Here is a 13411-nt window from a genome sequence, read left to right as displayed (position 1 = left end):
GTTGACTGACAATATTCTCAGTTCAAACTTAAAGAGGCATTAGCAGCTTGGGAGTCGTCTTCGGGTCATAAAAATGTAGTTACATTGTGGCTGTTCGAATTATATTGTATGCAAGATTTTGACATATATCTGCCAAGCTATAACTTAATTATTGATGTTTTCACTTGAATTTACGTTTGTGAAATTTGCTGTATGTATGTCTGCTCTTGGATTTCAACAATTAGGCGAATCAAAGGATATTTTAAATGTGAAATTATTCAAAATTAAGTACATTTATTTTCTTGGTGAGAGGGATGATGCTTCTTTAAGTATAGCACAGTTCAATTAGTATTGCTTTCAACTTTACAAAACCAGATAATGTAAATATTCTAGGTTGTTGTGACTACTTCCATTAATTTAATTTGTCAGGTTTTTACTAGCTGTGTCAATAATCGAAAGTAATTGTGATAAGGGAGTTTAAGATTTTAGAAATAATCTAGCCCAGTGATCTTATTTCATTTTTAAAGTTGAGTGTAAAACTGGTTGAACAAAGCTATTGGTTATTGTTAAGTGTAAAATGTTCCCCTTTATGTCTGTTTCAAGCTGAATCTTTTTTATTTATATAGAATATGATACAGATAATTGACATTATTCATTTCAGAAAGAGTGATTAGTTTGATCCCCCTTTGGATTATTTCATGATTTAACAATTGTTCTGTATCAAGTTACGTTATACATAATACATTTACAAGCAAAGAAAATTTTAAAGAAAAAAGAACATAATGTAAATTTGTGTTTTATTTGCATGGTTTCCCTTAACCAACGAAATTCTATCATTGACATATCAGTTAATAAATTTTGAATATTATCTATTTTTTGTTTTCTGCTTTAAGAAATAAATCATGTTCATTCCAAGACAGCAACTGAATTAACATTGTCACTATGTCAAGGTATTTAAATATGTGTACTTACCAGACTTTGATGTGTGACATACGTTTATGTGCTCTTAAATTATACTATTTAACTATTTCAAAAATATGTTTCTCTGCATTGTCAATAACAGATAAGCTAATGCAGTCAATGTATGTGCATGTAGCAGTTCTTTGATATTATGAAGATGTTGAATTACTGATATATTGATAATTATGCATTTATTTTATGTAATTATTGAAACAATACATATACACCCGGTGTTCTGGTCACCAGACTAAATGGGTGTTATATACCCCAGGCGTTCTATTTATTAGACTTGTAGTCATAGCTAGAGAAGTACACAGACTTAAGAAATTAGGCCTACACGCAGGGGCATTACCATTGGCAGTAAACAGTGATTCCACTGAACCCATTAAATTCTAGTGAAACCATAGTCTACCTACGTCGCCATGAATTATGCAAATGTAATGCATTGATGATAATGTTAGTTAGGGCTCACACATAATGTAATGCATATATTTAATAATGCTTTAATTAATTAGTGCAAGCGTATAATGTTAATGTTTTAATTCGATTTGTACACAAGCCAACCAGTGCCTATTTTATTGCATTTTCATTATTTTGTTACATTTGCTACAATCATGGTTGTTATTGTTTTGTTGCATTTGCTGCAATCATGGTTATTATTTTGTAGCATAATTATTTATTTTTGTGTTGGTTTTGTTGTTTTAACTAGTATAGAGGTAGGATGAAACAAATGAAAGGATTAAGAACGGATTATGGAATTACACAAGAGTAAAACGGATGTTGTTAATCCATGATATCAAATATTTTCCCCATATTGAAATTACCAAACATTTTATGATTTTTTTAGATCATTTGTTGTTATTTTTAGTCCATTAAGGCATTTTGATTTTCAATAATTAACTGAAATTTAAGTTTAATTTTGGTGGCCTAAAATTATTAGGATATTGTTAATGAACTATTTTATGTAAATTCTATAGTAGCTGTTTTATTTTAGAATAGAATTTGGGTCATTTGCATCATTTTTACTTTAGATACTGTCTCAAACTACAACACTTGTGTCCAAAGGCATAACCCCACGGAACTGGGTGGATGGGTTGCAAATGATAAATTAAATGTTGATTATTTAATATTGAATTATGAATGTAAATATATCAATATATTCTTACTTCGTCGGCAGGTGGGTGTGTCTTCTGCAAGTTTAAAAATTTTGCAAAAGTCCCTTAGCTGAAGTTATACTTTATTATTTAGTATCAATTTTGACAGTAAATTGACATTAAATACTTAACTATTATTGAGTATCAATTGTGACAGTAAAAAAATAATTTCTTATTGAGTTTCAAATTTGATAGTAAATTGAAAAGAAAATTTTACAGAAAATGAATCCAAATCAAAACTGTACTTGTATTTCTAAACTGTTATGGCTTCTGGTCAACTTTTTAGACGTCAGCAACGTCCCCCCAAAAATGTTTTCAATGTTGTGTCAAAGGATACTTTCATATCTAATCTTTGAATATTGTGTTGTGTGGGAGTTTTATAAAAGCACCATACTTGTGTGTCACTAATGGTTAGATGTTTCACATATGCATGGTTTAATAAATCTTATTGAGATTAGATGCAATTTAACCGTTTCCTTAAATTTGACAGAGCTTTTAACAGTTAAAAAGTGTTAAAATGGGACTTGATTCAGTGGGTTTTTTTTTTTTAAGTTAACTGGAACCTACAGTAGTTACAAACCATAATGTATAATTAAAATTGAGAAAGTAAGAATGATGCATACGACCCTGGCAGTGGTGTAGTATTTAATGTGACAGGGATTTTATTAAGGATATGTTCTCCACTAATTTATTTTAGGATTAAGCTTATAAGTAGGTTGTTGTTCGTTAATAAGTAGTATATTTATTAGATTAATTAATTTTATTAAAGCACACAAGCATTGTTTTATATCATAACACTATATATTGAATTTAGAATTATATAGTTGGTGGTCCTGCACATTAATAGGCCAAATAAAAAAATACTTGTGTTTACCAGTTACTTGACTAAGCTCTCTTTTTTTTTTTTAGCAAAAATTGCCAACCCTAAATTCTCATTTCCCAGGCCTTATAATTCGGTCTGGGTGAGATTTTCTCTAGACATTTCCGACACTGAGATTTTGGTATTATTGGTATTGAGAAATGCTAGGAAATAGATAATGGTGGGGGGGGGGGGGGAAGTAATTGTAAACACAGGTGTTTTATTTTCTTGGCTTTATGATACATGGTAAAGGTTGTTTGTGAATGTGTTCATCTCTTCAGAGGCAAGTTGCTATATGGGAAAAGCAACTGTAGATTAATTTTAATATTCTATAGTTTTGCTCTAGCAACAAGAAATTATTTAAGATAATTGGAGATAGTTATTAGTAAACTTAATATTCACTGGCTGTTTTGTTCAGCTTTTTTTTTTTGTTATCCTGCACGGCCTGGGTATCATGAGATTAGCTTGCACAGAAATATGATGTAGAGTATGATAAAAAAAAACAGCTTGTAAAATTAAATTGAATGCTATCTATACATTATTTAGTTTGTATTTTCTTGCATTTAATACTCTTTTATGGCATGGTTTTGAAATAGAGAAGATCAGAACAATGCTTTCAAGCTATGTGTATTTCACAAGATAGAAATTTATCAACAAAAAGTTGCAGCTTTTAAATACTGTATTTTGAAGCCATATTTATGTTCAATTCAGTCTCTTTAGATAGGTTTTTTTAAAATCCTGCTTCCATAAAAAAGGTAATTTGAATTTTAAAAAAAACCCCAGTAAACCTGCATGGTTAACATGCCCAGTGGATGCAGGATTTGAAAGAGAGTTAATTTACACTGTGAGTTATCAGAAGTAAATGTAAATGGAGAATATACAGTTAAATACCACTTGTAAAATTTGATTACCAAATCTTCTGGCTTAGACATTTAAAAAGAAAAAAAGGCTATGCAATATTTTGTTGAGGAATTTTCTTATCTGTGGAGTGATTATTTGGGTAAATTTGTGTTCACTGGTCAAAAATTATCCATGACAATATAATATATATCCCACCCCACTCAGTTTCACTGGAATGGTGGAATTATAGGGTCAAAATATTGCCATGGGGTTTTGATTTTTCAATTTTAAATATTTTATAATTAGGTTTTACTATACTAGAAATATGTAGAAATTGTGAGAAAATTATTTAAATCCAACATGTTGAAATTATTAAATTTTGTTTAAAAATCCAAAGAGGGAGGTGAGAACTCTTTTATTTATGATTACATGTATGTATACTAATTACATAATAAATAAACTTCATAAACAACTAGACTTAAAGTGTTGTGTTTTGACTGTGGGTAATAGGCAATCATCTGGGCAAGATGTGGTCAGAGTTTAATAATGTATTATTAACAGCTGGAGTAGGATCATCTGTCGATCTTTGTGGATTTTCACTTGGTTCTTTGGTTACGATAAACTGCTAATATTGATAAGGGTTCTTATAAAGCGCTAGACTCCAAACAGTATTGTATGCCCAAGGAAATAATGATAAATATGAACATCGAAACAGGTAGGTTTTGAACTTTTGTTTAAAGACACTGAGACATGGGGCTGTCCGTAGATGCAGATGGTTCCACGAATGTGCTGCATTATAGGCAAATGATCTGCTGCGAAAGGTACATCTTCATATTATTCTTTGGAATAGTTTATGGAACCTAAGCAATGGTAACCAGATCACAGTAATCTAGCTGAACAGTATTTATGAATAGTATTACATATAGCCTGTATGAATTAGTTCTGCAATGACATGGTTGTTTAAGTTTGTTTCCAAATCAAATTTTGACCTGATTTTAAATATAATTCAATGGGTGCACATGTTGAGCCCCTCCCCCCACCCCACCCCCAATCCATTTACTGAAATGACATACAAGGTGCAGAATCAAAATGTAGAACATGTTCACAGCCACATAATTGTATGTGCCTTTTTTTTTTTACTGTTATTTAGAGGGGGCCCTCTCCTGGATCCGGGCCACAGGACTTTTTTTTAGTATTTTTGATAATATAAATATCTTAATAGGCTTCCAACGAAAACAGTAAAAAAAAAGTGTTTGTATTAAATTTATTGTCAACACGTGGTCTCTTTACCGGTTTACCAATGTGATGTTTATCTACTTTTAGTTTGGTTTTGGAAGTAGGTCAATATGTCAATAAACCGGAAGCAAGTGCCCGTTGCTATTTTTACCGTACTCCCGTTAGCGGGTCAATTGAAGAGGTTACAAAATGGCGACTTACTGTTATTGAATTTCGGAATATTATTGTTTGTTTTTATTAGATTTTTGTTGTGTATTCGTACTATTTGTGCTATTTGCGTTATTGTTTCCACAATGGGGGATATCGGTGAACTGTTGTCACAATATTTTGTGCGTTTAGCATCGTTCCAAGGACTAATAAATGATAACCAAGCGAGTGACAGCGGCTGTCAACAAACACGCGTTGGAAATAATAAAAAACAAACTGTTTCTATAAGTGCTAGAACATCGTTTATAAAGTTAGCAAGAGCTGGATTCTATTATGCTGGAACTGTTGAAGGTATTCAATGTTTTGTTTGTAAATCGAAAGCAAGATACAACAATTGGCATAACGAATCTCCAGTTGCAGTCCATCGAATATTGAATCCATGCTGTCCATTTCTTAAATCGGAATCATCTTTTTGTTCAAGTGAAAATAACATTTGCAATAATTCTACCACCATACAATCACCAACAACTGATGGTCTCATATCTAATCATTGTTGTACAAATAGTCAACAGCCAGATAATCCTACACAGTTGCAGGAACCCAGTGATTCTAGAGGTGAATCAAATGATGTTCCAAATCTCATTCGACCAGGTGAAACACCTCCAAATGCTAGCACTAATGAGAATACAACACCTCAGTCAATGAATAGCATTCGCAGAAATTTATTCTCAACAAGTCCTACCAGTAACCAATCTAATGTAAACGTTGATGACAATTCAAGCAACCAAATAAATGAATCAACATATCATAATAATATCAGATCTAGGTCTCGATGGTCTGATCATGTTGAAGAATATACAGGAGGAATTATGTATCCAAGAATTGGTGACACGGTTTTCAATGCTTATGAATCATTTCGTATTCTTACATTTCCTAATCCCCAAGATGCAAAAGCTGAAGAATGGTCTGTCAATGGTTTTGTTCACATCGGCAACAATAATGTTCAATGTGTTTATTGTGCAGCAGTGACATCATATCAAGAACAATTAAACATCAGAGATGTCCATGAAAAAATCTCACCAAAAGGTCGTTATTATTGTCCAATGGTCAGTGGAATTGACATTGGAAATGTGTCAAGAAAATTAGAAGAGTTAGTCAGAAAGAAGTTGATTGATAAAAATAACAGACCTAAAAATATGAAAAACAATTTCCCTGTTCTGCATCCGCAGTTTAGAAAGACAAAAGAAAGATTGGCATCGTTTGAGCATTGGCCAAAACAATACAAACCAACCAAATTACAGTTAGTAGAGTCAGGATTTTTCCATACAGGTAAAAAATTAAACATCTTCTGTGATATTGTCGCAGCTAATTTTGTAATAAATAAGCGCTTACTTTTATCTTCCAGATCCTAGTGTAGTAAAGACAGGTAAAACAAAATTTTTAACAATAAAAAACGAAACGAAATAGGATCTGTGTTTTAATCAGATTCTTAAACTTCATACACTGTCAATTGTCTTGAAAAAAATGAAATAGATGTAGAAATAAGCCTACCTTTTCTATAGGCCTATATAGGCTTACATGTAGGTATCTATACAACAAAAAGTAGGTTAAGTACCGGTACTATACAAATAGATTTAAAATTTTAATTTTTGATATTAATACTGTTTTCAGGGGTAGTAACAAAAGTTGTATGTTTTTGTTGTGGAATATCTGTTAGAGATTGGGAACCAGCAGCAGACACATGGCAGCAACATGCTTTAATATCACCAACATGTTCATATATAAAACTTATAAAAGGAGAAGAATTTATTCAACAAATGGCAGCAATACAGGTAATTTTTTACATCTGCCTTGAGTGTTCTCTTTTATAAAATTATTAACATTCTCCGTTAGGCCTACGTGGTATATAAACTTAAAAAATAAAATAAAAAACCCCATATAAACAGAAGGTTTGATTTGATAAAATCAACCCCACATGACCACATCATAACAATAAATTGACAACCACAGATAATCATCAGAGAGGATTGTGCCGACTACCGACTATACATTTGTGTTAATACAAAAATGTAGTTGCCTCCCTTTGACTTAGTCTTGTATGGAAAATAAGTAGAACAACACCAGTTTTAATTTTCATATAATTCAATTTAACATAATATTGCTACATATGTTATAATATACTTTTTGAAAATATATTTCAGCAACTGGTTGAAGTTGATTCATTAGTAACAGGTTTGTAACTTTATGTTCTCTTACAACCAATAAAATAAAAACTTGTTGACCAAGATACTGTGCCATGTGGTCATTTGGGAATAGCGCGATAATTATCTTTTCAATCATTACCATATGTGTGCAAAGTGAGGACTGAAAATTTTGCCCAGACAGTAATGTTTCTGTCTACTCTTCTTTGATTTGCAACTGTCAAGGGTTCTTTTATGTGCCCCATCTTCATTAGCCCAGTCGGAGCAGAACAGTAGGACGTTAAACCCCATTTCATACTTCGTTTACGTGCACACCAATATGTGCACATGTGGACCTTAGTTTTTTGTCCTGTGCTAAAGATTCTGCATACGAGTACTTTCCATTTGAATCTTTCTGGCATCACCTCTCTAAAGCCCACATTCTAGTTGTGAGATCAGAATCCCTGAGTGTTTCTATTAAAATGGAAATCTCCCAAAATATGTTTTCAATATTTACATGTATAGATATAATTAAACCTTTGAAGATTTTGTGGGGAGGCATCTTAAATAGAAGGCTTGATCTTGCTTGAACTTTGTTATGTTGTAAAACTCTCGCTCGTTGCTTCAGGAACATGGTTGGGATTGGGCTCCATGAAATTTCTCATAAGATATTAAAATTATAATCTTTGAGCCTATATCATAGTCAGTAAACTTTACTGATCACCAAGGAAGAAGATACATTTACATATAATAACACAGAATATTTATAAATGTTTTCAAATGCTGTGGTTTGATTATGAATTTTATTTACATACTGTTTGTTTTATGTTTTACAGAGCCAGTAACATCAATAGGAGAATTAATTATACCTGATCCGTACCCTCCAACACTTAATACAACTCTACTGGCAGCTTATAGTACATGTGGGTACAACATATCTCCTACAAAATTACTTCATCTTATACAACAATTCTTTATACATACCTGTGAGTAATATAAACTCACTTTATACTGGGGACTGATTAACTCACTTTATACTGGGGACTGAGTAATATAAACTCACTTTATACTGGGGACTGAGTAGTATAAACTCACTTTATACTGGGGACTGAGTAGTATAAACTCATTTTATACTGGGGACTGAGTAATAATAAAAACTCACTTATTACTGGGGACTGAGTAATATGAACTTACTTTATACTGGAGACTGGTTATTAGTTAATTTTAGATAAAAAATAATGTTTTATAACTTACAGTCTAGAATATAACAGCCAACTTTAATTTTTTAAAACTCGCACTGACTAGAACATGACAATAACACCCATGGTTAATTTTAAGGAAAAAATAATGTTTCTAAACTTACTGTCTAGAATCTAATAGCCATATATACTGCCCGAATGTTTATAAAGTTGTTTAAAATTGTTTAGAATTTAAAAAAAGTGTGTGGTTATTACCACTGTCTAGATTAAAAACAACCATTTAGTTTTAATGACAAGCTTCTGGTTTAAAAGTGTTTTTGAGTACATCATTTAGGGTGTATTGTAATAATTTTTTTGTTTAAAACTAACTAGTAACCAGCTTCCAGTGTTACCAATGTACAACTATTCATAATTTTATTTTAAATACAACTTGTTATATATCTTTTCATGATATGATAGTTTTGATTATCTACTTCAACAAATAATTTGTTTGTTAAATAAACTACTTGAGACTTCTGGTATTGCTGTAAGTCTTAAAATTATTGTGTGAATGAAGTTAATTCAAGCTAAAATTTCAACTTAAGTCACATTTATTTTGTAACATAATTACAGGCACAATACACTCTAATGTTTCAAACAAAACCAAAATAATGGCGAAGTTGATTGATTCCTACACTATTACGAGAGAAAGAAAACTGATTAAAAATTCCTGATTTCACCCAAAATATACATGGAGGACATCTTTATTCTAATTGACTCTAATGGTGGTACAATCAAAAATGAGTGTAAAAGGTTTAATTGCAATAAGGATTTTTTATTTGAGAGGGTGCTCTCCCTATAGTGTTGAAAACAACATGATTTTTTTTTATTTGAGAGGGGGCCGCAAAAACACAAGGCAGTGCAAAAACTAGTAAATTGTTACAAAGCTCATATCTAACATGGCTACTATCAATCTCAATTGTATAAAAAGTGACTGTCAGTAGAGCTTGGTGCACATTCAGAGAGAACTCATGTTTGGTGTGTATAGAAATCTTACCCATTAAAAAGGGTGTAGATTAGTCTAGGTCATCCAGAACCTCCTTGTCTTCAACGTAATATTCAAGGAATATTAGACATTCTAATGACCATTTGTTCACCAATAGAATAATTTCTCATCATTCAGTTATATGTTACATTGAGACAACAACTATTTATTAGTTAGTATCTGATATACATATTGTTGAATCAGTTTTACAATCGTCACGTCAAAAGCATGTAGACAATTTTTTTTAATAAACCGTATTCTGTTAGATGTGGACGATTAGCCAAGGAAATGGTCAGTTTAGTCAAGCTATTTGCAAAGTGTGTATGGAATTATGGGAGACATCTATAGATAACAAAAGATAGATATAAACAGTTTACATCATTCTGTTAATGGTCACTCCTGTCCTGACCTCCATATGATGAGGAATTTTGATAAAATATAGAATATTTGTGATGTAATGATTATGTTATATTTATAGGTGGAAGATATCCAAGTGTTGACATGTTAAAAGCTGCTGTTTTAGCTGATGGTGAATTAAAGAAACATGTTGACATCATAGATCTAAAAGATGAACAGCTACAGACTAAAGACAAACAGCTAGACAACTTAGATCAGGTGATGACTGTTAAAGACCAGCATTACAAGGCTACTGTAGCTTCTCTTAACCAGCATCATAATATTATCATTGATGGTAAAGAACAACAGTACACCCAACAACTGAACCAAGCCAGTCAACAACTGAACCAAGCCAGTCAACAACTGAACCATAAAGATCAACAACTGAACCAAGCCAGTCAACAACTGAACCAAGCCAGTCAACAACTGAACCAAGCCAGTCAACAACTGAACCATAAAGATCAACAACTGAACCATAAAGATCAACAACTGAACCATTATCGCTGCACCAAACGTCAACTGAGACAACACATAAGAGAAAAAGATGACCATATTGAGAACTTGTCAAACAGACTACAGACAGCTGTTGACAGACATAAAGCAAGGGAAGATAACTTACAACAAGTACAATTTACTTTACAACAACAAATACAGACACAGATATATAGACATCAAACAGAACTAGATACACGAACAGCTCAATTACAGGCTGAAATACAGAAATATGAGGAAGAGTTATCTAATTTAGTTACTGAATTCACCAGATTGAGATCTACAGGTAATGTAACCGTTTGGGTTGGGTTTTGCTAAAATCTAAGAACGTTATGTTTCTGTTAGATGTAACCCTACAGCATTATTATCAAGTTAAATCCCCGATTTAGATCTCTTAATAACTTCCTGGTAAACATGGCTTTATTTCATTTTCACGCAAAAATATCAATAATTATAAACACACTGTACATCGAAGGGTCATTCTTTATATAAGAGAAAAATAAGCTCTCAAGGGGGTCCTGCATCAAAAATATCACTGGGGCCCTTGCACAAATAGTGAAAAGGGGGCATATTCTTATCATTGTCAGTCACACTCACGCAATTGCAATTTGTATATCGGTATGGTACATGTAGATAGATTTATTTGGCACAAACTATGGTATGGTACAAATTTTTTTTTATAACTAATCTGGGGGGATCTCTTTAATATTGGGCCTGCAGCCCGGTCAGATCCAACCTTAATCTGGCCATGAATATATGACAACAATAGAATGTACACTTACCAATGTTTTATTCATTTTGTCAAGGCCATGTTATAATTGATTAACATTACTACATCGACATGAATACGGGGGTTGGGATGGCCTAGTGGTCAAGAGTGCTGCGCTTCGACATCTAGCTGGTCGGTCACCTCTGGCTTGCAGTTGTGGTTTCGATCCCTGGTGTGAGCGTATGCACCTTGGAGATAGGGATGCCTTCTCAACCTTGTGGGTTTACTCCAGTTACTTCAGTTTCCTCCCACAGGAAAGACCCCTGCGCGTGCGCTAAGATAATAAAAATGAAAAATAAACTTGTCTGCGATATCACCTTTGGTGGAAGCTGACGCTAAACACTAAGAACAACAAGGACATGAACATCTTTAATATCACAAATTCTAGACATTGTTTTTATTAAAAGTAGGAATAAAATTAATTATTGATTATTTCATGTTTCAGTTAATAACCGAGAAAATCAACCTGACCCTGTAGCTATAAATCAACCCGACCCTGAAGTTGTAAATCCCGATAGATGTCTGATTTGTTTATCTGAAACTCGTGTTGTTTTATTTCGACCATGTAAACATGTTTGTTGTTGTACAAATTGTGCTCCTCATTTCATGGATGCACCATGTCCCGTCTGTCGTACTCATGTACAGGATTGGGAAATTGTTTTTCTTTCGTAATTAAATTATCTTTATTTATTACAGTTCCATTAAACCAGGAATCTGTTCATTATTGTTATGATATTATTTCTTAAGTTATTAGCTATCTTATTTCAAAAAACAAAAGGGCAAATAAAACATTTATTGAAGTAGGGGTGATACGGTAGATATTACCCTATACATTTATATATTTTATAAAATAAATCGAAAAAACTTGTTATCGAAATTTGTGGATATTCTGTTTAGATGTATAAAACATTTAAACCAAGATTTGGAATTAAATATTATACAAATTAGTTTCATTTGTTATGTGGAGTTCTTAAAGGCAGCAAAAATACCAATACATAGTTTTGTTTTCAAAAATTAAAAAAAGTCTTTAAAAAATATTGTATATATTATGTACATAAGATTTATTGTTGTCATCCTTATTGTCTCTTTTTATCATTTCTTAATCTCTGATATACATGTATCTTCTGAGTTTCATAGAAAGATACATATTATTAGTATACAGTATATCTTTTAAAGTTGCATATATTTATGCTTTTTTTTTCAAATTATCTAGTTTTAGATCATGTATATAAAATTCCTAGTGATATGGACAAATGAATTTCAATTTGAAGTACAATATTGTATTTATTATGCAAGGACTGTAAATAAGTATTATAATTATTCTCTTCTAGTGCTATCTCTTTTTGTCATTCAACTGTAAATAAACATTATTACTACAGTATTCTTCTTGTGCTATCTCTACCATTACTATATTCTTCTAGTGCTTTTTGTCATTCAACTGTAAATAACTATTATTACCATTTTCTTCTAGTGCTATCTTTTTATCAGTTAGCTGTAAATAAGTATCATTCACCAATTTCTTAACATTTTATTTTTTAATACTATTTTGTATTGTGTATCTTTATCACTATATACTCAAATTATTTATAAAATGTTTAATATATTTTGTAATTAATGACTGCCTATCGTTCAGGAACTATCTCTTGTACATAAAACCTAAAGCAGCTACATGTTAATGATCAGTTATCACTTCAATAAAATCAAGTTCAGAGTTTATTGTGGTATTTCCAATTTTTCATGAAAAAATAACCTTATTAGTCTCAAGAGTGTCATTTCATAAATATTGCATTTAATAAACACTGCCAGTGAAACCATGCATTTATCTAAGGACTATGTTTCTCAATATTTTTATCCCATATATTTATCAGTAAATTGCCATTTGTAAATAAGACTGAAATATGTGCATCTGTTTTAATTTCATTTAAATTGTATGTAGATTTTTTTGTTCCATTTGTATATTATTTACTATTTGATATAGATTATATTATCATTTATAAAATCACTTACTGTAATCTAGATCTATCTATTTTATTTTAACATAGATATATTTTCTCCCTATTACTATGTGCCATTTAGTCTCACTGTCTTCTTATTCTTGTTTAAAGATACAATATGTGAGATAAAGATCTGGCAGTTCTCACTATAATAGTTAAAAACTAGATAATGTAAAGGGAAT

At 31.6% G+C, this 13411-nt stretch overlaps 1 protein-coding gene across 2 annotated transcripts; it reads left to right on the top strand.

The window, feature by feature from the left end:
• The first annotated feature begins 5217 nt into the window (after positions 1 to 5217).
• On the top strand, positions 5218 to 12277 carry LOC126824592 (uncharacterized). Of its 2 annotated transcripts, none has more exons than XM_050553843.2 (6): positions 5218 to 6504; positions 6847 to 7007; positions 7377 to 7407; positions 8192 to 8278; positions 10057 to 10752; positions 11681 to 12277. In XM_050553843.2, exons 1-6 carry the CDS (start codon positions 5322 to 5324, stop codon positions 11905 to 11907), a joined length of 2385 nt encoding a protein of 794 aa, XP_050409800.1. In that variant the 5' UTR covers positions 5218 to 5321; the 3' UTR covers positions 11908 to 12277. The 2 variants fall into 2 exon arrangements, with proteins under 2 accessions (XP_050409800.1, XP_050409797.1); XM_050553840.2 differs by having other exon boundaries at positions 8192 to 8341.
• The last annotated feature ends 1134 nt before the right edge of the window (positions 12278 to 13411 follow it).

Source organism: Patella vulgata, chromosome 6 (genome assembly GCF_932274485.2).
Source record: "Patella vulgata chromosome 6, xgPatVulg1.2, whole genome shotgun sequence".
Classification (NCBI taxonomy): Eukaryota; Metazoa; Mollusca; class Gastropoda; family Patellidae; genus Patella; species Patella vulgata.
This window is presented reverse-complemented; position numbering and strand designations above follow the sequence as displayed.